This window comes from Saccopteryx bilineata, chromosome 1 (genome assembly GCF_036850765.1).
Source record: "Saccopteryx bilineata isolate mSacBil1 chromosome 1, mSacBil1_pri_phased_curated, whole genome shotgun sequence".
Classification (NCBI taxonomy): domain Eukaryota; kingdom Metazoa; phylum Chordata; class Mammalia; order Chiroptera; family Emballonuridae; genus Saccopteryx; species Saccopteryx bilineata.
Genome location: NC_089490.1, coordinates 346,308,564 through 346,334,835, shown reverse-complemented (window position 1 = coordinate 346,334,835; position 26,272 = coordinate 346,308,564). Strand labels below are relative to the sequence as shown.

Genomic DNA, 26,272 nt, shown 5'->3' with positions numbered 1-26,272 from the left:
CAAAAAAAATAACTTCTATAAAACCCAGCATAAAGAGAAAATACCAACATGATTCATGTGAAAATTTAAATGGATATATGGTTTTTTCCATTGTATAAATTTTTAGCTTTGTTAAGATGATGCTGTGTTAGCAGAGACTCAGCACTGCAGTGAAAAGGTGGTTTTTCCAGCAACACAAGTCTGTTGTCAAAAACTTTGAGAGCAGCAATAAACATTAGGAGGTAAAACGATACATCCTAAAACACTTAGAAAAGCCAAAGGACATAGTATGTAAATACCATAAAGCATTAAACAAATTAACACTAAAATATATAAAAGGAAATTTATTATTAATTTTTTTAAATTGTAACATCTGTGTGTATATATATATATATTATTGGGGGCTGTCCTGTGTATTTAGGATGTTTAGTAGCAATCTTTGGCCTTTTAGCCACTAGATGCCAGTAGCACACATACTCTACCCTTAAGTTGTAATCAAAAGTGTCTCCAGAGATCGCCAGAAGTACCCTGAGAGTCAGTCATTGGTTGAGAACCACTGAGATAAACCTAGATTTGAATTCCAACTCTACAGTTATAACTCTGAATTTGAACACATTACCAACTTTGACATACACTGTCATTTAAATTTTGTTAAAACCCCGGGTATTAAAAAGAGAATGAGAAGATTAGGAAAGGAAACTCTTGATGTACTGTAAGTATGTGGCAAGACACAACATTAAGTACTTTATTAACTAATTTACTTCTTATAATAATATCTGTAAAGGAAGTGGCATTATCTGTTTTGTAGCTGAGTATATGATGGTTCATTTTCCAAAGATCATCTCGCTGATACAAGTGACAGAACCACTAGAATTCAGGTTTTTATTCCAAAGCCCATCTTATTTTTATAATGCCATCTGACCACTTCCAAATGAGGAGCATATGCCTCTGCCTTAAATTTCTTTGTAGGTCATATATCTTGACCTATTCTCTGGACCATGGATAATAGCATAAATTATAGAACATTGGAACTGTGATAAAGTCATTTTTTTCTATTGCGACCAGGCCTAAAGACCTGTCTTGCCTAGCCCCACTTTCTGGACCTTTGTGGCCTACATCTCTGCTCTTCTCCTGGCTCAATACATTTATATCTGGTTTAGGGAATAAGAAAGTTTTTAGGTTCAGCCTCTTTTAGCTAAATGAATAATCTTAATTTTTTAATTGTGTATTATCTATGGTTTTGTATTGCTCAAGAATACAGAGCACTTAAATCTTAAGCCATGAAACATATGCTTGGCAAGGGCTGACTTAAATAAAAATTAAGCCTGACCAGGTGGTGGCAAAGTGGATGGGGCGTTGGCATGGGACACTTAGGACCCAGGTTCAAAACCTGAGGTCTCGACCATGGAGCCACCAGATTGAAGCCCAAGGTGGCTGGCTTGAACAAGGAGTCACTGACTTGGCTGGAGCTTTCTAGTCAAGGCCCATACAAGAAAGCAATCAATGAACAACTAAGGTGCCGCAACTATGAGTTGATGCTTCTCATCTCTCTCCCTTCCTGTCTGTTTGTCTGTCTGTCTCTCTCTCTCTCTCTCACTTAAAAAAAATAAAAAATTAAGAAGGCTTTATATTTAATAAGGAAAATAGTCTTAAAACTGCCCTGTGATGTTTGTTCTAATACACTACTGAAAAAAAGATATTTTGAAGTCTATAGTTGCCTGAAATTTTACTGTCTTTGTGTGATTTTTATTTTTAGCTGAAAGAAGAAAAATTACAAGAGGAGAAAACCTCCGAAGGTCAGATCCACAAGCTGTTACCAGAGGATACTGAAACAGTGAAAAGGAAAATGGAAGAACAGAAAAAAAGAGATGAACCATTAGTACTGAAAACAAATCTGGAGCGTGTAAGTAGATCACTTTTTTGATGAACATCTATCTCAAAATGAGCAATTAGCCGAGGTGATGTGGATTTGAAAAACTTATGTTGGTGAACTGTGAGACTAGTAATAGTCAATGACTGTAAAGCTTAAGAGTAGAGAGAAACTTAGCATCCAGATGTAACCTGAAGAAAGTAATTTATGAATGGGATAATGAGATTCTTGTGGAAGGATTAAGGGAACAGTGAAGGGAAAAGGTGAAAGGAAAAACCTAGTTCTGTATAGTATATTAATTGTGGTAAATTTTATACATAGATTGTCATTTTGACTTATGTGTTATTTATTATTTGAGTTTTGTCTTATATCCTCTACTATATTTCCTTAAAGCTTGAATTTCCCTTTATTCTTTATAATGCCCTAAGCAGTGCAGTGCTAGATATAAGGTATTACAGTATTTCCCCACATATCAGATGCACCCTTTTTTGAAAATTTTGGGGTCTAAAAAATGAGTGCTTCTTACAAAGTGATTGTAGTTATTTTACTTGCATTTCCTGCTTTTTTGCGCTTGTTTTTTGCGCTCATTGTTGTAGGTTTTTTTACTTGTCTGGGGACAGTTTGACACCAGCAGGAAGACTGAAGAAACCAACTATAGGAGAAGTTTGTACCTGGGTGAAAAGATCCTGGGATAATATCAAGATTGAGATCATTTAAGAAGTGTGGCATTTTAAATGCCATAGATGGAACTGAGGACGAGGCAATATATGAAGACAGTGATTCATCATCAGACACACATGAGGACAAGTTAATGGATGGGAGTTTTGACAGTGATGAGGAGTTGTTTGAATTTTATAATGAATAAAACTTGAGTTTGATAACTTTATGTAATACTTTTTTTTTCAAATTTCGGGCCCCAAAATTAAGGTGAGTCTTATACATCAGTGGTCCCCAACCCCCAGGGCGCAGAACGGTACTGGTCCATGGGCCATTTGGTACCGGTCTGCAGAGAAAGAATAAATAACTTACATTATTTTCATTTTATTTATATTTAAGTCTGAACAATGTTTTATTTTTTAAAAATTCCTTCTGTTACATCTGTCTAAGGCTCACTCTTGACGCTTGTCTCGGTCACGTGATACATTTATCCATCCCACCCTAAAGGCTGGTCCGTGAAAATATTTTCTGACATTAAATCAGTCTGTGGCCCAAAAAAGGTTGGGGACCACTGTTATACATGGTAGCGTCTTATACATGAGGAAATACGGTAGATTTTATTAGATTAGATATTTAGTTTAAACTTTAACCTAATTAGACTTCCGTTTGAGCCAAATCTTGCCTGAATTTCTCTCATTATTTATTTACCAAGAATATTACTGGAAAAGGTGTAAGTAGTATGTTTAACTTATGTAAGAAAGCACTTTTCATGTATGGACATGGAGATCATTATGCTAAGTGATCATAAACTAGTCAAACAGAGAAAGACAAAACTCTTCCTATTAGATTCCACATATGATTTCACTCATGTGGGATTTAATGAACAAAATGAACTAATAAGCAAAATAGAGACAGACTCATAGAGAGCAGGCTGAAAGCTAGGGGTCTTGTGGGGGGTTGGGTGAAGGAGGTGGAGGGATAGAGCAAAAAAAGAAAAAAAAACACTGTGTTCATTAGATTCCACATATACTATATGTGTGTCTTATACATGGGGAAATATGGTAAGTGAGAGCATACAATACTGTATTTGTCTTTCTCTGCCTGGCATATTTCATTTAGCATAACAATCTCCAGGTCCATTCATGGTGTTGCAAAGGTAAGATTTTCTTTTTTTCACAGCCACGTAGTATTCCATTATGTATATGTACCACAACTTTTTATCCATTCGTCCACTGTTGGACACTTGGGCTGCTTCCAGATTTTGCTTATTGTAAACAGTGCTGCAATAAACATTGGGCTGTATATCTTCTTTTGAATTAGTATTTTGTGATTCTTAGGATCTTTTCCTAGAAGTGGGATACCTGGGTCCTAAGGCAGTTCCATTTTAAATTTTTTTATTAAATGCCATACTGTTTTCCACAGTGGCTGCACCAGTCTGCATTCCCACCAGCAGTGTGGGAGGGTTCCCTTTGCTCCACATCCTCACCAGCACTTGTTTGTTGATTTGTTAATGAGATTCTGACTGGTGTGAGGTGGTATCTCATTGTGGTTTTAATTTGCATTTCTCTGATAATTAGTGACATTGAACATTTTTTCATATGCCTTTTGGCCATCTGTGTGTCCTCTTTGGAGAAGTGTCTGTTCAGTTCCTTGGCTCATTTTCTAATTGGATTGTTTACCTTCCTGTTATTGAGTTTTATAAGTTCTTTATACATTTTGGTTATTAACCCCTTATCAGATGTATAGGTGAATATGTCCTCCCCTTGAGTGGCTTGTCTTATTGTGTTAATGGTGTCTTGCTGTGCAAAAGCTTTTTAGTTTGAGATAATACCATTTGTTTATTTTGTCCTTTATTTCACTTGCCCATGGATATATATTGACAAAATATTGCTACGAAAGATATTGGAGAGTTTGCTGCCTATGTTTTGTTCCAAGATTTTTATGGTTTCATGACTTACGCTGAAGTCTTTTTAAGTCTTTTATCCATTTTGAGTTTGTTTTTGTTAATGGTGTAAGTTGGTGGTCTAGTTTCATTTTTTTTTGCATATACTTGTCCAATTTTCTGAACACCATTTATTTAAAAAACTGTCTCTACTCCATTGTATATACTCTTGCCTCCTTTGAGACATATTAATTGGCCGTAAAGGCATGAGTGTATTTCTGGGTTCTCTGTTCTGTTCCATTGATCTGTATGCCTGTTCTTATGCCAGTACCAAGCTATTATGATTACAATGCACTTGTAGTACAACTTGATATCAGGAAGTGTGATACTTTCATTTCTAATTTTATTTGGGTCCTCTCTCTTTCTCCCTCTTTTTTTTTTTTTTTACTGAGAGAGAGAGTCAGAGAGAGGGATAGATAGGGACAGACAGACGGGAATGGAGAGAGATGAATGAGAAGCATCAATCATCAGTTTTTTGTTGCGACACCTTAGTTGTTCATTGATTGCTTTCTCATATGTGCCTTGACCGCGGGCCTTCAGCAGACTGAATAACCCCTTGCTCAAGCCAGCAACCTTGGGTCCAAGCTGGTGAGCTTTTTGCTCAAGCCAGATGAGCCCGCACTCAAGCTGGTGACCTCAGGGTCCTGAACCTGGGTCTTTCACATCCCAGTCCAGCGCTCTATCCACTGCGCCACTGCCTGGTCAGGCTCTTTTTTTCTTGATGAGTGTGATTAAAAGGTTTATCAATCTTGTTTACCTTTTCAAAGAACCAGCTATTGGTTTCATTGATCTTTTGTTTTTTCTTTTTTTTAGTCTCTGTGTCATTTATTTCTGCTCTGATCTTTATTATTTTCTTCCTTCTACTTCCTCTGGGCTTTATTTGTTGTTCTTTTTCTAGTTCCTTTAGGTGCAGGGTTAGATTGTTTTTTATTTGAGCTTTTTCTTCTTAAATTATGCCTGTAATACTATGAACTTCCCTCTCAGGACTGCTTTCATTGTAACCCATAGGTTTTGGGTCGTTGTATGTTCATTTTCATTTGTTTCAAGGAAAATTTTTATTTCTTCTTTGATCTCACTGTTAACCCATTCATTATTTAATAACATGTGATTTAGCCTCCAAGCATTTGAATATTTTTCAGTTTTTCTGTTGTAGTTGATTTCTAGTTTCATGCCATGGTAGTCAGAGAAGATGCTTGATATGGTTTCAGTCTTCTTAAATTTTTGAGACTTGTTTTATGTCCTAACCTGTGGTCTGTCCTAGGAAATATACCGTGAGTCACTTGAAAAGAATGTATAGTCTGCTGCTTTGGGGTGAAATGTTTTGAAGATACCAGTTAAATCCAGTTGATCTAGCATGTCATTTAAGGCCACTGTTTCTTTGTTAATATTCTGTCTGGAGGATCTATCCATTGTTGGTAGTGGGATATTAAAATCCCCTACTAATATAGAATTGCTGTCAATCTTACCCTTTATGTCTGTCAAAATCTGCTTTATATATTTAGGTGCTCCTATATAGAGTGCATAAATATTTACAATGGTTATATTCTCTTGTTGGATTGATCCCTTTATCATTATATAATGACCTTCTTTGTCCCTTACAATAGCCTGTTTTGCAGACTATTTTGTCAGATATAAGTGCTGCTACCCCAGCTTTTTCTTCATTTCCATTTGCATAAAATATTTTTTTCCATCCCTTCTCCTTTAATCTATGTTTATCTTTGTTCTGAGGTGGATCTCTAGTATACAGCATATATATGGGTCTTGTTTCCTTATCTATGCAGCTACCTTATGCCTTTTGATTGGAGCACTCAATCCATTTATATTTAAAGTTATTATTAATAAGTACTTATTTATTGCCATTTTATTCTTTAAACCTATAATCCTCTTTCTCTCGATTTCTTTTTTCCTTTGTTCTTTTTATAGCGAGCCTTTTAACATTTCTTGCAGTACTAGTTTGGTTGTAATGAATTCCTTGAGTCTTTTTTGTCCGGGAAGCTATATCTTCTTCAATTTTAAGTGATAGCTTTGCTGGATAGAGTAGTCTTGGTTGTAGGGCCTTTTTTGCATCACTTTGAATATTTCTTGCCAACTCCTTCTGGCCTGAAGTGTTTCTGCTGAGAAGTCAGATGTCATCCTTATGGGGGCTCCTCTGTAAATAATTAATTGCTTTTCTATTGCAGGTTTTAGTATTCCTTCTCTGTTTCTTAACTTTGGAGTTTTAATTATGGTGTATCTTAGTGGGCCTCCTTGAGTTCATCTTTAATAGGACTCTCTGTGCTTCTTGAACTTGTGTGACATTTTCCTTCATCACTGTGTGAAAGTTTTTGGCTATGCTTTCTTCAAACAATTTCTCTATGCCTTGTCCGTTCTCCTTTAGGAAACCCTATGATGTGGATATTGTTCTGAGCCCCCCCTTTTTTTTTTGCTGCTGTTTCTATGCTTACATTTATCTTGTCCTCTAAATCAGTGATCCCCAACCTTTTTTGGGCCATGGACCAGTTTAATGTCAGAAAATATTTTCACGGACCAGCCTTTAGGGTGGGATGGATAAATGTATCACGTGACCGAGACAAGCATCAAGAGTGAGTCTTAGAAGGATGTAACAGAGGGAATCTGGTCATTTTTTAAAAATAAAACATCGTTCAGACTTAAACATAAATAAAACGGGAATAATGTAAGCTATTTATTCTTTTTCTGCAGACTGGTACCAAATGGCCTACAGACCAGTACCAGTTTGCAGCCCGGGGGTTGGGGATCACTGCTCTAAATTACTGATTTGATCCTCTGCTTCATCTAACCTGTTGTTGATTCCTTCTAGTGGTCTTCTTTTATGATATTGCATTTGTCATTTCTGACTAGTTCTTTTTATGATTTCAATGTCCTTTTTAATGCTTACTATTTCTTCCTTTAAGTTGTCATTGTGATTATCAATTCTCACTTTAAAATCCTTGAGCATCCTAATAATCATTATTTTAAACTCTGTGTCTGGTAGTTTGGTTACTTCCATTTCATTTAGTTCTTTTTCTAGGAAATTCTCTTGTTGATTCATTTGGGTCATATTTCTTTATCTACCCATTTTGTCTGTGTATTAGATAGCTCTGCTCTGACTTTCAAATTTGTTGTGGTGTCTTTATGAGAAAGATGGGCTCAGTGGTACTGACCTCCACACCACCTGAGTTCCTTGCTCTAGGTATGCATCTTGAATGTTATATTTACCCTCCTGCAGTATGTGAGTGTTGGCTCAGCGGTAGAGTATTGGCCTGGCATGTGAAAGTCCTGGATTTAACTCCCGGTCAGGCCACACAGAAGAAGTGACCATCAGCTTCTCCAGCCCTACCCCTTTTCTCTCTCTCTCTCTCTCTCTCCCCCCTCCCACAGCCAAGGCTGAAATGGTTCAAGCACCATTGGCCCCAGGTACTGAGGATGGCTTCATGGCCTCACCCTAGGTGCTAACTTAGCTCAGTTGATGAGCAATGGAGCAATGCCCCTAATAGGCAGAGCATTGCCCCATAGAGGGCTTGCCAGGTAGATCCTGGTCAGGGGCACATCTGGGAATCTGTCTCTCTGACTCCCCACCTCCCATTTTATAATAATAAAAAAAGAATGCATGAGTGGGGTTATCCCTTCAGGCTGGCTGGTTTTAAGGGACAACCTTGATCACGGGTATTAGACACTGTGCAGCGGCTGTCCTTTTGGGTGTATTTATTCTCCACAGTGTCTGATGCCTGCTGGACTCCTTTTGGCATACCGCTTGTGTAGCTAGTTGAGTCTAGCATTGGTGCATTCTGTCACTCACTACTGATTGTATTGGTTCTGAGTCTTCTTGGGCGGGGTTCGGATATGCTTTGGCATCAGGAGTTTGTAACCCATTGTGGGCTACCTGTCTGGAGCGACTGCTCTGTGTTCACTGTTTGTGCCTGCAGTTTCAGTGCGTGGGTGGTGTGGGAAGGGCCAGCCTGTGTATAAGGATCAGCTTCCTCCTGCTTAGTGCTAACAGCAGCTCTGTAAAAGGGCTCAAGCTCGTAAGATTTGCCTCTAATTTTCAGCTGCTCCACCTCCTCTTGTAGCTGCCTGGTCTTCCCACAGTCTTTTGTAGAAAGACTATAGTGTGGGCTCAGACTGGCCTCACCCCACCAACCCCTCTACAGGTTGCAATCTTAATGGATTAGGACAGCTGATGTTGGAAATACAATTTTTGTGGGACTCCCTACTTCAGGGATCTCTTGATCCTGAAGAGTTCAGTATGGGGAAAGTGATTCCTTCTCCAGATCCTAATCCCTCAGACACTGCTGGATTCTCCAATTCTATTTCTTCCCAGTGAGGTGAACAGCAGGATTTGATTGGGTGGGGCCGACAGTCTCCTCTACAGAAGTTCTTCCAGCTGGGAAGCCCCTGGTCTCAGGAAGAAAGACTGAGTGTCCTTCCCTGGGGCTGATTGTGACCCCTCCCCCAGTAAGTGGCTAAGCCCCTTGACTAGTCCCAACAGTAGGCTCCAGAAAACCCACACATTGAATATCTGTGCTCCTAGTCTCTCTCTCTTCCTCCTGTGGAACCTAAGCCTAGCGGGACAGGATATCCAGGACCTGGTCTGGTCAACTGTGAAGCTCCACCCTGTCTAATGTGCATGTGAGCCGCTGTGCCGGTGCTGACCACAGAAAACAGAACTAGCCTCAGCTGGGCCTGGTATCCCACGAGCTCTCCCTTAGGACACGACACCAGCAAGAGTTGTTAGGTCCTGAACTGATGTGCTCTGCAGCTGGACACTATGTCAGTCTTGGGCCTCCCTGGAGAGAACTTGTCACAGACCAGGGCAGGACCCTGCCAGTGACTGGCCCTCAGCAACCCTCTATAAGCAAACCAGTTTGTGGATGCTCTACACCTAGGCTGGCTTTTACTGACATAGAGCCTTGGGGCAAGTCGGCAAAAGGCCCAAGGTTCCCCGAGAGCTCCCTCTTGCTCCCTCTATCTGCAGGCTGCTTGTCAGGCTTGGCCACTGAAATAAAACCTCTGGCAGTGTCTAAAGCCTGGGGCAATTCAGGGTTTAGGAAAGATGGTAGGTGTGGCTCCCATCCTTTGGCCCCAGGTTTCAGTCTGTCCTGACTTTTTTAACAGATCTCAGTAGGTTTGGCCAGCAGGAGTCGGTGGGTGTGGCCTCTGAAACCTAGAGATGTGATCTACCCTCAGTCCAGGCAGTTTCTACCGAATCTCCTGTGAGGTGGAAGCACCAGTCATACTCTTGGGAGTGTGTGGGGGAAAGCTCTGGCCTCAACACCAGAAACTGAGTCACTGACGCACCCCCTACTACCTGGCTTCTCAGAACGGCTCAGTCTCCTTAGTGTGGGGACTGCAACATCCAAGAAAGATGTCAAGTCCAGCACCGGAGAATGACTCAGTACAGGAGTTCAGTTGTCCATCCCCCACAGAGTCTCTCCCTGGGCCATCAACTTCACACAGTCCCCAGGCAACTCTAGGCCTCTCAGCTCTCCCTCTGCCGGAGCCCCAGGTAAGTGGCTGTGAACAAGATTTTCTGTGTGGGCCGTTTAAGATGGAGCCTGCATCTCTGAGAGCTCCCCTCTTTCTCACAGAGAGAAACCTTCTTCTTTTTACCACCAAGTGCTATGTGGGCACCTCTTCTAGGCTCAGGTACTCTAGGCTGGGGCTTAGGACCCTCGCCTCTTAGGGCAAACCTCCCTGCAGTCAGAGTCCCTCTGGGCCCTCAGTCACTGCTTGATCCTGGAAGTGGGGCAGCCCTTTTTCATTTTCACCCTTCCTACCAGTCTCAGTGTGGCTTTTGCGACTCCTTGGTTACAGACTCCTCTTCATTTAATCCAGAGTTGGTTTTTCAAGATATTGTTCTTAAATTTAGTTGTAAACCAGTTTGGTCCTGGGAGGTGGCAGTTAGGATGTCTGCCTAAACCGTCATGATCTTGGAATCCCCAAAATTAAATTATTTAAGCTTTCTTGGAATGATAGTATTTGCTGATTATCAAAAGGCATGTGAGGCTTCTTGAATCCAGTTGTAATAATAATAATTTTTATTATTAAAAACAACTAATTCTATTTTATAGGGTATCAACCTTCTAAAAGATTCAGTTTAACAAACATAAAATGCTTGTATACTCTTAATACTCTGTTTATTGGGAACTATAAAAACGAAAAGATTGCTACCAGAGACGCTATTTGACTAGGAAGGCAAGAATGAAATATATGAGTCTTCTGCATATAGTATATGTCTTCTGATATCCCCAATTATGGTCTGTGGTCTCTAAAGACTGCAGTTCTGCCTGTGACTTCACCCCCGCAAGACTGTCCATTAGCCATCAGGTAAAACAACCTAGATGTTCATTTACCTTTGTTCTGGGTTTTTGATAGAAAGAACCTGCTGATTTGGCCTTACCAGATCCACGTTTTCTCCAGGAAATGGTCTCTAGTGTTAATTCATGTCAAAACTGGGAAATTGGTGTAATGATTTTTTCTTTTGCCACTACCATCTTTGAAACAAAAATCAATTATATCAACCTAATTTTAATCTTAAAAGGAATCAGGAAGTGCAAATTCTCATTTATGTTGGTAATAGCCAGTTATAAAAATTCTCTATGCAAAAACACATTGAATAAAATCTGATCTGTCGTCTGAGTGGTGATGGCACAGTGGATAGAGCATTGACGTGGGATGCTGAGGACCCAGGTTTGAAACCACAAGGTCACTGGCTTGAGCGTGGGCTCATCTGGCTTGCGTGCAAGTTCACCAGCTTGAGCACAGGGTCACTGGTTTGAGCGTGAGATCATCACGATCCCATGATTGCTGGCTTTAAGCCCAAGGTTAATGGCTTGAGCAAGGGGCCACTGGCTTGGCTTGAGCCCTGCAGTCAAAGTACGTATGAAAAGCAATCAGTGAACAATTAAAGTGATGCAACTCCAAGTTGATGCTTCTCATCTCTCTCCCTTCCTCTCCCTCCCCTCTCTTAAAAGTAATCTCATCTATGAACACTTCAAATTTTAGATTTTTATTTTGTTTGCTTTTATAATTCTGAGGATTTTTAAGCAGGTTTAATTTTGCTTTAAAAATATGTTAAGAATTTTTGCTGTTGAATAGATAATTTCATTTAGTTTAGCCAAGACTATATTCAAATTGGGACCAGAGAAAACCTCAAGTATACTTCAGTGGAAGCCAGATGAAAGATTGTATTTTATAGAGTGTGTTATGACTAAAGTGGATTATTTCACTCTTTTGTCCCCCAAACCTCAGGGACTGGACTCCCTGTTTCCTCTGGACTTAAATGAGAACTCTTCACCCCAACATTGAGATCCTTAGTATTATTCTAGCTTATATTTCCACCTGTTTGTATCCCAAAACTCTACATAATGGAGCTGTTCGCTTTCCCCCAAATATATACTGTGTTTTCCCTTCTTAGAGTCTTTGCGCTCACATCTTCATCTCACTGGAAAGTCATCCAGTTTACCTGTTGAAAGGCTATTCATCTTTCTATGTCCAGTTCAAAAGCTGTCACGTTCCTGTGACCTATAGGGATTCCTCACTCCCATCATCCACTCTTTTCCAACATCCCTCCCCCTACTTTGTAATTTTTACAGCACTTATTTCATTCATTCTCCTTTATCTTGTAGTTTTTTTGTGTGTTTGTGTTTTTCTACTAGATCTGTAAGTGTCTTGAGTATAGGAAATGTCTTATTTTAAAATTCCCTATCATATCTTACATATCACAAGTGTTTGATACATATTTATCAAGTTGAATTCAAATGGAGGAAGGAAAGTACTTATTCCAGAATCAGATTATCATCTGTTATTTGTTCAGAATGGAAATAAAATGGGTAATGTTTAATTTATGATTTGTTATGCTATAACTAATAATAATAATGTAAATTATTGGAAAACAATTTGGCATAACAATTATAGTTGTACCAAAAAATATAAAACAGAAGTGAAAAATTGCTTGTCATCCCAAAATCTAGAAATAACCCCTGTGAACATTTTAGTAAATGGTCTTGCCAGACTACTTTTCAAAGTGCATATAAACCACATATATATTTTTTCACTTTAGAAAATGCAAGCCAGTGTACATATTGTTTTAAACCTTTTTTAAAAAATAAACTATTAATTTGTGGATGTCTTTGTGTGTAAATAAAGAACCCTATATCATGGTTTGAGCAAAGCTCACCAGCTTGGACCCAAGGTCGCTGGCTCGCGCAAGGGGTTACTCAGTCTACTGAAGGCCCGCGGTCAAGGCATATATGAGATAGCAATCAATGAACAACTAAGATGTTGCAACGCACAATGAAAAACTAATGATTGATGCTTCTCATCTCTCCATTCCTGTCTGTCCCTCTCTTTCTCTGGTTCTCTGTCTCTGTAAAAAAAAAAAAAAAAAAAGAACCTATATCATTATTTAGTGGTCTCTTAGTATTTTTTACTGTAGAATTTAATTTCTTTCCTGTTGATGTTTTGCTATTTTATTTATTTATTATTATTTTTTGTTGTTGTTTTGCTATTTTAAGCCACCACTGTGATTAGTTCCTTCAAATCAGGGATTGGGAACCTATGACTCGCGAGCCAGATGTGGCTCTTTTGATGGCTGCATGTGGCTCACAGACAAATCTTTAATAAAAATGTTAAAAATATAAAACATTCTCATGTATTACAATCCATTCATTTCCTACCACTCATGTTCATGGTTGCAGGTGGCTGGAGCCAATCACAGCTGTCTTCCATGACAACACCAAATTTTTATTGGATAATGCATAATGTAGATGGGTCGTTGTATGGCTTTCACAGAATTACATTTTAAAATATGTGGCGTTCATGGCTCTCTCAGCCCAAAAGGTTCCTGACCCCTGCTTCAAATAAATGATCAGACGTGGAATGACCAGGTCAAGGGGAGTGTCCTTTTGAAGACTTTGGGTACTTATTCATTTGACCTCCAGGAGGTTTGTACAGTTATAGTCCCACCAATAGTCAAGTACTAAACTAATTTCCTCACACCCTTGCCAAATGTGTATTGTCATTTGTTTAATTATTTTAGGTAAACTTAAAAAATATTTCTTTGGGGATTTTATTATTCATTTTAGGAAGTCGTAGTGCTATAGGTTTATTTTTATCTAAAGGGAAAGATGAGAAGTAAATATCTTTTTATCTTATGGTTCTAGGTTTTGTGAGGGTAGAAATAGAGAGACATGGAGGGTATTTTCTGTTTACATAGTTATTTATAATATTGTAAATGTATTTTTCAATAATTGAAAGTAACCTAGGATATTTCTATTATAATGCTCAAGTTTTTTAAAAATATTAATAGCATTTAAATTGATAAAAAATATAATCATCTTTTGAGTACTTATTACCTGTTAATGCACTAAGTGCTTTTATATAATCTTTGTGGTTTATACAATCTTTATAGTAGATAGAGCAATCTTTATTTTATAGATGAGGAAACAGGCTCAGAAAGGTAAAACAACTAACCTACAGTGACCAGGATAGCTAAGGAATAGAGCTGGGACTTGAACATTCTTTTATTTGGTACTGAATTGACTATATGGGAACACCTAAATAGAAACAGCCATTATTGAGCCCTGTTGAGCCAATAGATGTCAAACCTTTTTCTTCTTCTCAGAATTGATAAAGAGAATATTATATAAAATTTGGTAATGGGTTAGTACTGTTAAAAAGTTTCTCCAGTCAACAGTTTGTACAGCAGGATTCTTTAAGAAGTGGTGCCCTACAAAATTGAAAAGCTTCCCTGTAAACTGTAATCCTTCACCTTATTTTTCACTTTGGTAGTCATTTGCTTATTAGACAACTGGTTAATCATTAGATGATTAGACTTTTTTTTACCCATTCTATAATGGTACTGGGAGTCCTAAAGAAAAGATGGTCACTTGCTCTCACAGTGTTTATTGTCTAAAGCAGAAGACAGATTCTTAAATCAGAAGCTTCAGTTCTGTAATTGGTTGCTCCCCCCCCCACCAAAAAAAACACTTATATTGAATCCTGAGGCAAATCCTCACTGTATGTTGTATGCAAAAGGCACATGTAAAAGAAACTTCAGGCCCTGCTGGTTTGCTCAGTGGATAGAGCACCAGCCTGGCACATAGACATTTGGTTTGATTCCAGATCAGGGCACACAAGAGAAGTAAGCACCTGCTTCTCTTCCCCTCCATTTCCCACTTCTGTCCCTCTTCCCCTCCCCCAGCCAGTGAGTGTCTCCATTGGTTTGAGCATCAGCCCCAGATAGGGGTTGCCGGGTGGATCCCATTCGGAGTGCACGTGGGCGTCTGTCTCACTATCTCCCTTCCTCGTAAAAAAGAAAAGAAAAATAGTTTGGAATGACTTGGGGAAAAAACCACTTCAAACGTAAATTGAAAGACTTAAAAAGAGACTAAAATAAAATAAAGGTAAATGAATGAGTATCAAGATGGAAATAGGGGTATTTGGGAGCCCCTTCAGAGAAAGAGACATTTAAGATGCCTCTGAAAGAGCAGTGAGAATTTTACAGGCAAAGAATATGGAAGGGGAATATTAGGCAAAGGGAATAGCCTACCCAAACAAATAGAGGTTTTGAAAGACTATAATGTTACATGTGGAGAGTAAAAAGTAGTTTGGTTGTACTAAGAGCTTAAATAATTCCCTGTGTGGCAATTGGTGTGAGGAAAAACTGTGAAAGAAAGTTGAGTCTAGTTTTGAAGATTAATGTATTATGCTGAGGTGTTGAGACTCTATCCTGAAAGTCACCAATAGTTAAGCAGGATTCCATGTGCTTGATAGGATAGTGCGGAGGGAATTGGAGGGAATAAAGGCCAAAGACAGTGAGACCAGTAAATAGATTATTGCAATGGTCCAGGCAGAGGATGATGAGAATCCAAGGAAAGGCAATGACAATTGAGTATACATGGGAAGATTTAGATCTGAGAGATGTTACATCCCAGCGAGATAGGCCACAGCAGACCCAAAGTGAATTTTATAAGTTTTATTGCAGACCTGCACAGGGACTGCAGGCAACCCACACAGGGGAACACTGCAGCCCCCCAAACCTGCGCAGGGACTGCAGGCAACCCACGCCTCCGAAGAGACTGGAGCACTGCAGCCACGAGCTTCTAAAATGGCTCCTTTTTATAGGGTGGCTATCTAGGATGAGCAAGCATCATACAGAAGCTGATGTGGCTGTTAGTCATTGGCTAGGGAGGTCGTGCGCAGTTACGGGGGGGGGGTATTACTCAGTGGAGAATTTCAAACATAAACTTCTGATAAGGGTCTCTGACTCAATGCAGGATGTTGCTGAACTCTTTGTTCTCAGCGTCACAGGGACCTTGTACACTCTTGGCAGCCCCAGCATGTCAGTACTCCCTGAATTTAACAAGAGACATTTTAGCAATAGAATGAAGTAGAGTAGAATGAACATGGAGCAGTTTGGAGACAGATTTAAGTACCAGTGGTAGCTATTTATTTACTCCACAATCCTAGGCAAATTAACTACACTGAGCCTCAGTATTCCATCGTTAAAAGAGAGCTAATAATTCCCTTTTAATAGAGGTGATATAAACAGTAAATAAAATAAAATATTTAGAAGTGTTGGGGTACTCAAAACTTCTATGCAATGCTATTATGATTTCAAAGAAGGGGGAAGAAAAGAGTCATACATGACACCGAGGTTTCTAGCTGGGTTGGTAGTGGGCTCAGAGAAGATACATAGTGATTCTATTTTTGGATATATTCAGTTTGAGCTACAGTTAGGATATCCAGATTGGGATCTCTAGGAGGCAGCTGGAAACATAAACATAGACTGCAGCTCAGACAGAGTGACATATAACAGAGAGATTTGAATCAATAGCTCTGGGAGATTCGATGGGAACCCCAAATGGACAGTGTTGTCTCCCTTCTCTCCTGCCAGTGTCCTGCACGTCTCTCAGACTCAGAGAATGAAGAACCTTCCCGAGGCAAGATGACACAGACACACCGCTCTGCATTTGTTGCTAAGAACAACTCCTACTCCTTAGCTTTCCTGGCAGGGTAAGAAATTGATACTGAATTCCATCAGGGTTCTTTCGTTTGGGGGTATGAGACAGAAGGGACTGGGGGAGCAAAAGTATTTGTTGTAGCCACTTTCGGGGAGGTGGGAGTGGGGAAAAGAGGTGGGAACTGGTTTTAAACACAGTTGAGGGACAAGGGACTCATCTGAATTATTTTTATTGAGAGGTAGGGAGGCAGACAGATAGATTCCCTTAGGCACCCCACCCGGCAAACCTCCTACAGGATATGCTCCCTTGCTCTGGCTATTTCAGCACTTGAGGCAGGGCCACGAAGCCAACCTTAGCACCTGGGGCCAACTTCAAGCCATTGCTGCTAGAGGGAAAAGAGGGGAAGGGGAAGTGAGGGGAGGGGAGAGGTGAAGAAGCAGATGGTCGCTTCTCCTGTGTTCCCTGACTGGGAATCAAACCTGGGACTTTTATACACCCGGGCTGATGCTCTACTGCTGAGCCGGCCACCCAGGGCCTGCATTTTTAAAGAAAAGTAAACTTTATGTATTTCTGGTATCCTCAGAGTAAGACTGTGCTAACGGATCTGCTGCAAAGTATAAATTTTCCATTCTGGGAGGAAACAATAAGGCCTCACTCAGCTAGCAATGTCCATGGATTCTTTCTGTGGACTTTTTTCTCTTAGTAGGAAAACCAGAGTTGGTTCAATGGCTGGAACCAAAATATATAGATCTAGGTTTCAAGAGAGCAAACTGAAAAGTTTTTAAGACCATTGTCAAGGAACCTCTTGATTCTTTTAGATTTTGCAGGCCCTGGTAAAGTGAGGAGGGGGTAATTGGATTGCATGTTGGATGACTGGGGAATAATGAAGGGTTGGATAGAAGGAAGGAAAGGAAGAAATGGAGGAAGAAGATAGAAAGGAATCATTCATTCAACAGGAATTTTGAGAGCAGCTACTACGTGCCATGCTCTATTTTAAAATAAAAATGAAGACAATCTTGACCCTATTTTGTTATCTTTTTTGTTGTTGTTTAAAGCTGACATTGCTCACCCTTATTTCTAGGGTTCCTCTCTTCCTTCCCAGCAACACAGTGAAGTACAGTAGTCCTCTTTTCCTGCCGCTATAGACGTATACCTGGACCTTATTTGAAGGCTTTTTATTGCTAATCACTAATAAATATGACCAAACAAAGCTACCAAGTTTAAGAATGTTATAAAGTATATACTTTTATGATCCCTGATGTAGTTTTTGTATATATTCTTTTGGAGCAGTCTGACTTCTCCTTATTTCTCAGAGTAAAATTCATTACCTTCTTCCTTCCCTTCAATGCCTCCTTTCTCTAGGTAATGGTAACTCTTTCATCCAGGAGGGCCCTTTCCTAAAATATGTATTCACTCATTTATTTGTTGTATTGTAGCCCCTTAGGCTTGATGTAATCAGGGCCCAATAAGTAAGATATAAGCCAGTTTACATTTATGATGAAGATGAAACTCTTGCTTTGTATATGTGAGTTGAGCTATAGATGCCCTCTAATGTTAAAAAAGGTTGCTTGACTAAGAATTGTCAGCTGCTAATTGTAAATATGGACCCCCCCCCCCATTTATAGCAGGCATACCTTAATGATTATATGTGTCCAGACTGGAGATCGAACCAGCAACCTCTGCACTTTCTTCCCATGCACTAACTAACTGAGCCAGCTGGCCAGGGCACCTTAATGATTATAAAAGGAATCTGTTGAAGAGAGATAAAGATCATGCCATTCTTTCAGTCAAATCATAATAAATACTTCCTGAAACAAATGTTGCTTTAGGCAATCTGTGATTAGTTAATATCTCATAATTTGGAATGACTTGGAAAAGAAGAAAATTTTATTACAACCCAAATATGATAGATACCAAGGCCAAATTGCCTGTTAGTTGGAGTAGGTATGAAACAGGTGAATTACCAATTCCAGTCTCTACCTTTGTAATTCATTCTTTTACAGCTAGTTTCAGGTTAATATATCACTACCTAGAAATGCATATAAAGGAATTTAGGAAATTCTTCTCTAAAGGGCAAAACCTAAAGCCTATATGGTGGGGTTGTGTTTTTGATTATGTGTGGCTCTGGAATACCTGTAATATATCTTCATTTCCTGCTCTTTGGCCCACCCTTGCCCTTATCCTATATTGCTGAGCCACATTCACTTAAGAGTTTACTGTTAAGAAATGTTTGTGATCAGTTTTACACATTTCTGGATTTCAGTATTCATTTTTAAAAAATAATCAAGGTTGTGGGCTGAATTCAGTTATTAGTATAGTTATTAAAACAACTGGATTTGGTTGGTAGGAAATAGTTTGCTGATGCCATGGAAACCTTAGGTTAGAAAATCTATTATGGTAATATTGTGAATTGCATCTCTTGTTTAATCAACATGCTTTTCTCCTTAGGTAAGAAAATTATTAAGTTCCAGTTGCAAATGTTATTTAGGAAAACAATATGGAGTTGTTGGTGTTGACAATGAGATGTAGCATATGGATGGATATATTGAAAAAGAATTAGTTTGGTGATGGTCGCACAACAATGTGACTGTTAACTTAAAATGGTGGCCCTGGCCGGTGGCTCACTGGATAGAGCATCAGCCTGGCATATCAACGTCCAGGGTTTGATTCTTGGTCAGGGCGTACAGGAGAAGCAACCATCTGCTTCTCCCCCTTTCTTTCTCCCCCTTCTCTTTCTCTTCTCCTCCTGCAGCCAGTGGCTCTATTAGTTCAGGCATCAGCCCTGGGCACTAAGGATAGCTTCTTTGGAGCTTATCAGCCTCAGGCACTAAAAATAGCTCAGTACTCGAGCATTGGCCCCAGATAGGGTTCTCAAGTGGATCCTCATCAGGTTGTATGTAGGAGTCTGTCTCACCATATCTCCTCTCACCTAAAAACAAACAAACAAAAGATTAAGTTGGCAACTTTTATGTTCATTATATTTACCACAATAAAAAAGAATTAACATTGTTAATAATTTTTGGATATTTCAAATGCATTTTTTTTCTGTCTGTTAAGCAACAACAAAATAAAAAGTTTTCTCTGCAAGTTATTTTCATAAAGAGTGTTTATATGTAAAAGTTTCAAGTTTTAACAACTTTATGTGAAATAAATCTGCATTTTTTTTTACTTCTCTACTTTATAATTTAAGCCCAAACACATGGAGGTAAGAAGAGTGAGTAGACCTGATAGAATAGTTATTGTGGAAGGAATCCATCAGTAGATTCTGGCTGTGCCAATAGCTTGGTATATTTTCATTTGAAAAATTCAAAGCAAAGAGGCTTTGCAGCACTATTATTGAAGTTCTACAACTCTTCAAAAACAAAACTTCTAAATAGGAAGTTAAGAGTAATAGTTAACCCTAGGTCATTTCCAAGTTAATCACAAAACATATGTTAATTGAAAAAAATTAACTTGATATACAATTGTAAAGTTAAATTTTATTTTAAATATCTGAACAGGTTTTACGTTTAAAATTTATTTTCCTTTACTCCTAATTCCTGTTTTCCCTACTAGAATTAAACAAATAACCTGGTTGCATATTTTCCTAAAATCTCAGCCTGGAAAAACTCCCTGTTGAGCTACATATAAGCGTTACATGTCAATTGTATTTCCTATTTGCTTTGGCTGTTAGGACAGTTTTCAGTTCAGTCATCATGGCTTCAGTCAACATGTTATAGAACAGAGAGTTTGTCCACCTGGTGCGAGCACAGCCAAACACTAAACATCGAGAATTGCAGAGAAGATTGGCATTTTATTATGAATTGTGCCACTCAGCTAATGCTCAAAAGCATGTGAAAGCACTGATGGGGCAAGTTTTAATTGGAGGACCTTGAAGCTTGGCTATTTATAATAAAGTGGGGGCGGTCATCACAGGGTCTTCCTAGACAATGAACCCTCCATTCCTGATATTGGTTCTTAGGTTGGCTGAAGTGGGGTTCGTGTACAGTGTCGTATAAAAAGTATTCTGTTGGACCTGCACTTGGAGAAGCTTAGGCTTTTGCAGTAAGATTTATTAGGGTTGAAATAGAAGGTTGTTTATAAGTTCCCAACGTCTCACTTTCTTCCGTCTTGCCAAGGAAAAAGTCCAGAATTGTCTTCATTAAGCCCCGTAAAAAACAAACAAACAAACACCGCCTGACCTGTGGTGGCGCAGTGGATAAAGCGTCAACCTGGAAACACTGAGGTTGCCGGTTCAAAACCCTGGCTTGCCTGGTCAAGGCACATATGGGAGTTGATGCTTCCTGCTCCTCCCTTCTCTCTCTCTCTCCCCCTCCTCTCTAAAATAAAATAAAAAAAAAGAAAAGAAAAAAACTATCAAAAAACAAACAAACACCAAAGTCCAGATATTGTGTCACAGTTTAGCCCATATCAAAGCTTAGTCCAGTCCAGATGCTGCTCAAAGCCTATACTTGGGAGATCATCTGGCTGCCAGCCCACAAAGCACAATTAGTACCTTCCCAAGCAGGAAGGCAGAGACGCATGGAAAAAAAGGTCAAATCTCTGTTAACCCTGTGTTTATTATGTTGGGGCTCAGAAGGACTACCTTTCCTTAAACTTACCAATCAATTTCTTTAAAATTTTGCAGGCTTGTGTTGGTTCCTCCCACTAACCAATCAGATCCTTCTTCTAGGTTAGATTGACACAGGTCTGTGGTGGCCATTCTGGCTTCCACTGTGCATGCCTTAAAGTGGAAGCACAGAAGCAGTTCCTCCAGCACTGACCATCAGTGCCTTGGGGACATTCCTCCCAAATCTGAGCGCAGAGTGCTGAGGCACAGTGGACACCGATGGCACAACAGATTCCTGAAATGTGCAATTGAGCCTCTGAATACTTTATCCTTATAGCAAATTAAGCTAAATGGGATGTTGCAGCTTCTTACTTAAGCAGGCTTTCCAAGTTTTATAAAATAAAATGTCCAACTCCCTTTGCTCTCTTTCCCCATCAATATCTAGCAGCCTGCCTACATGAACACTTCTGAAAGGGTTCCAGTGTTCAGGTTCTGGTTATTTCCTGGTCCTCTGGTTTCAGGTGTAGCTGGAGGTTAAAGTTCTCTCCTCTGGGCATGCTTCAGCTGCATGACTTACAGTTTTGGTCTGTTGTCCCTGAAAAACTGCTCAGTATCTCATTAAACAGGATAGGACCATTCTAAGCTGGTTCTTTGGTTACAAATTCCCGTTTTGTTGTTCATTCCTCAATCTTGAGGTAAACAGGGCAGCCAGGTCCAAGTTCCATTAAGATGGAGGATTAGCTTCAAGATGCAGTCAGATATGTCCACCCATGGCACTCCTCTTATGGCTCTTACATTCTCATGCGCTTACCTTGTACACAGTGGTCATTGAGCCTTACAGGGGGCCTTCTGGGTGTTTAATTTACAAGCAGAGACCATAGTAATTGTAGGGGTAAAGTGGGCCAAAATACCTGTACCCTAATATGAGATAAGGAATAAAGAGTAACTTTTGTTATTATGTCCTGCAGGACCCAAACCATGATGATCATTGGGGAGCATGTAGTCTAGGTGCAGTTTGTAATCGCAAGGCTCAGGAAAACTACAGTTTTAGTTGTGAACACTTCCGAGTCAAAGGATGGGAGAAAAATTGGAAACATATTTGGAGCATCATAGGCAGATACTGGAGGAAACTAACATAACTCAGGATCCAGTCCAGTTTACAAGTAGAAAACGAAACTCAAAAGACAATGAATAGCATTAGACTCTAATATCCACAAAGGTATATTATAGTTTCTATTGAAATATAATTTTTCTCTCTAAAAAAATCACCTCCATTTTTACCAAAGATAGCCAAATTAAGACTAATTTATTTACAGAATAAGTCTAATTTCAATAAATTTGGCTTGATTATTTGTATAAGCCCAGCAAGAATAGTAACTAGCCACATAGGCACTTTTAAATCTGCTTTGCTGGAATTCTTTTCATAGCAATCTTCAGGTTGAACTTAAAATAAAAATAAAGCTTCTCAAGGCCAGAAAAACAATGGAAGGACTTGCCATCAGAGGATTTCTACAGTAGTTTGGGGCGAATTCCTCTCTTCTTGAGGTGCTCAACGTTTCCTGAGGTTCTTTCCTCTATAAATAACAAGTACAGTGGCCTCCTCTGTTATTACTAAACATGTTGGCCACTTGGTTGTGTGAAGGTGGTGAATATCAAGCACATTGTCCAAACTGGAGAAAGTTGCTCGCATTTGCAGTTTGAGTGGGTGCAAAAGACTCTGCTAAGCAGCCTATCATAGTGGTTTTGGTGTGATTTCCTGTCCACAGAGCATTTTAGGCCAGACTTCATCCGGATCAATGGGGGATCACTTTAGCTGGCTACGACACCCTTACTCTCTAACAAGACATACCCTGTTTCACTTGGGGGAAGTTGCCCGTCTAACCCCTATTCAAGCAGCCTCTCTCTTGGTTCAGTATCTTGAGGGGCTCTGAACAGTAGTTGATGTTTGCCTTTTGTTAGCTCTGGCGCTAAGGCATCAGGCTGTAACCTTTAACAGACAAAGCCAGAGGATCTTCCTTTGCAGAAGTGCCTCAGCCTTGTTAAGGAGTCAACCCCACACTATCAATGTTATCGGCCAAATTCATTTTTCTAACTGCCTACGCAATAACTTTTGCCTACCCATGCAAGTTAGAAGATTGTTAAAAACCCTGCAGCTGAGAGTTAGGGCTTAAGGAATGGAACTGCTTTGTACCCAATTGCAAATATTCACATGTACTTGGTTAGGCACTGTTGTCCTGTATTACTAATATTTTTACATCCTGGTCTCTAGCTCTTGAGCCACAGTTGACCAGTATGTAGATACCACTCTGTTCGAAAGGATATATTCCAAAACAATACAACTTTGGCCAAAGAATCTAGGCCTCCTTTTGATATGTTATTGCTAGAGCCGTCTTGTTGGCTATTATTTCTAAAATTATTGAAAGATTTCTAATCACATTCATTGTCTCCTACTCCCCACTGGAGAGATAAGGTCCTGCCAAATACTGTCCAAAAGCTGTCTTCCTCTATGTTAAGTAGATACTCAGAATACTGTGGATAGTTAGAATATTTAGATAGAATATTGAGGAGCTTCCCTTTTGAGTTGGTTGAATAAATTTAAAGGAAGCCAATTAAATTTTATATGTACAAAGAAGATGGTTTTATTTTTTCATGTAGTACTTGACATATGAATGAAAATATGTAATATCCCTTATAATTTTTTTACATTTGGTTTTTTGCTGTTTTTTAATTAATTTATTTTTTACAGAGACAGAGAGAGAATCAGAGAGAGAGATAGACAGAGACAGACAGACAGGAACGGAGAGAGATGAGAAGCATCAATCATTAGTTTTTCATTGCGCATTGCAACACCTTAGTTGTTCATTGATTGCTTTCTCATATGTGCCTTGACTGTGGGCCTTCAGCAGACCGAGTAACCCAGGGGTCCCCAAACTTTTTACACAGGGGGCCAGTTCACTGTCCCTCAGACCATTGGAGGGCCGGACTATAAAAAAAAAACTATGAACAAATCCCTATGCACACTGCACATATCTTACTTTAAAGTAGAAAAACAAAACAGGAACAAATATAACATTTAAAATAAAGAACAAGTAAACTTAAATCAACAAACTGACCAGTATTTCAGTGGGAACTATGCTCCTCTCACTGACCACCAATGAAAGAGGTGCCCCTTCTGGAAGTGCGGTGGGGGCTGGATAAATGGCCTCAGGGGGCCACATGTGGCCCACGGGCCGTAGTTTGGGGACCCCTGGAGTAACCCCTTGCTGGAACCAGCGACCTTGGGTTCAAGCTGGTGGGCTTTTGCTCAAACCAGATGAGCAAAAGCTGGCGACCTCGGGGTCTTGAACCTGGGTCCTCTGCATCCCAGTCCAACGCTTTATCCACTGCACCACTGCCTGGTCTGGCAGGAGATGGTTTAAAGCAAGTGGAATATTAAAAATACAGGCAAGTAAATTGAAGACAAGAAGGCAAGAAAGTGAGTTGAGCCTTATCCTTTTTTTTTTCTTTGTATTTTTCTGAAGTGAGAAGCAGGGAGGCAGAGAGACAGATTCCTGCATGCACCCGACCGGGATCCACCCGGCAAGCCCAGGCAAGCCTACTATGGGGCGATGCTCTACCCATCTGGGTCGTTGCTCCGTTGGAACCCGAGCCATTCTAGAGCCTAAAGCAGAGGCCATGGAGCCATCCTCAGCATCCAGGCCAATTTTGCTCCAGTGGAGCCTTGGCTGCAGGAGGGAAAGAGAGAGATAGAGAAGAAGAAGAGGGGGAAGAGTGGAGAAGTAAATTGGCACTTCTCCTGTACGTCCTGACCAGGAATTGAACCTGGGACATCCACACACTGGGCCAATGGCCAGGGCAAGCCTTATCTTTTGTTGGCTGTCTTCTAATCAGTAATTTGAGATCTGTTAGGGGTTTGCATGAGTATTCCGACTGTTGGTGCATATCTATGGTAAACAGCAGCATGTCACCTCTGATTTCTGGAAGCCTTCTGAATGATGTTTTTGTAGGCGGTGGGGCTGTCCTGCTGTCCTTAAGAGCCAGGTCAATTTAACAGAGGAACAGATTCTTAAAAGAACCTGGTATAGCCCTACCTGGTTGGACTCAAACCGATTATCAAGATGTTTGTGCTTCCATGATTTAATAATACCTATCTCTGGGACTGATATGATGGAAAGGTACATCAGTCAAGTACATCATCCTTCTAGAAGCAAACATATAAATAGCTATTAAAATTAGACCTAAGGACTGCCTATAAATAACAAAAATTTGCCTGACCAAGTGGGTGGTGGAATAGAGCGTTGGATAGAGCAGTGGATAGAGCGTTGGACTGGGATGTGGAGGATTCAGGTTCGAAACCCAAGGTTGCCAGCCTCCTGGCACGGGCTCATCCCTCAGTTGGTTAGAGCATCAGCCAGAAGCACAGGGGTGTGGGTTGGATTCCTGGTCAGGGCACATACAGGAACAGATACATGTTCATGTCTCTGTCTCTCCCTCTTTCTCTGTCTCCCTTCCTCTCTCACTAAAAATCAATCACTAGTAATAAAAAAAATTGAGAACATCTTTGAGGCATTTCAAGGGGTCCACTGGAATAAACCAGAACCCTGGAAAGTTGTCAAAATATATCAAAGGTTTGAACATTTGACTAAATAGGATCATAAGTCATTAGGGAGCAATACTTAATTGTCCATTTTACCAAAGTGACAATAGAAGTCAAATATAGAAGTTTTACATAATTGTTAGCAGAACTTAGTTCTTACTAAGTTTTAAGAGATTGTTTTCTTTAGTAATCAAGGACCTGATTAAGACAACATAAAACAGAATCTTTGCTTTATAGACAGTATCTGTAGCAGACCAATAGTCCAAGAAACTCTGTTCTTCATAGCAGAGAAAGAAAATAAAACTCTAATTTTACATCAGCTTACTTTTGCTATTTCTTTTCTCAGGATTCCTTTTCCATGAACCTTCCACAACTTTCTTTTTTACATTCAGATTTTGTCTTTTTTTTCCCCTTTCTCATTCTGAAACAACCAGCTGCACTTCAGGAAAAAATTCCTTTCCCTCAAAAATATACCATATTTCCCCATGTATAAGATGCTCCCATGTATAAGATGCACCTTAATTTCGGGGCCCCAAATTTGAAAAAAAAAAAAAGTATCACATAAAGTTATTGAATTCAAATTTTATTCATCATTAAATGACGAGTGCAAAGACAACACATGCGAAAAAGCAGGAAATGCAAGTAAAAAATCTACAACCACTGTATAAGACGCACCCAGTTTTTAAGACTCCAACTTTTTCAAAAAAGGATGCAT

General features: G+C 39.7%; 1 protein-coding gene across 2 annotated transcripts in view; it reads left to right on the top strand.

Annotated features, from left to right (window-relative positions):
- RNF169 (ring finger protein 169) overlaps nucleotides 1-26,272 on the top strand; it is a 98,814-nt gene that overhangs the window by 57,492 nt on the left and 15,050 nt on the right. Inside the window, exons 3-5 of one of the 2 annotated variants that reach the window (XM_066250078.1) lie at nucleotides 1,736-1,882; nucleotides 9,766-9,951; nucleotides 16,345-16,463. In XM_066250078.1, the coding sequence (XP_066106175.1) occupies nucleotides 1,736-1,882; nucleotides 9,766-9,951; nucleotides 16,345-16,463 (452 nt within the window). The remainder of the gene's footprint in view (nucleotides 1-1,735; nucleotides 1,883-9,765; nucleotides 9,952-16,344; nucleotides 16,464-26,272) is intronic. The other variant, XM_066250088.1, reaches the window with a different exon arrangement.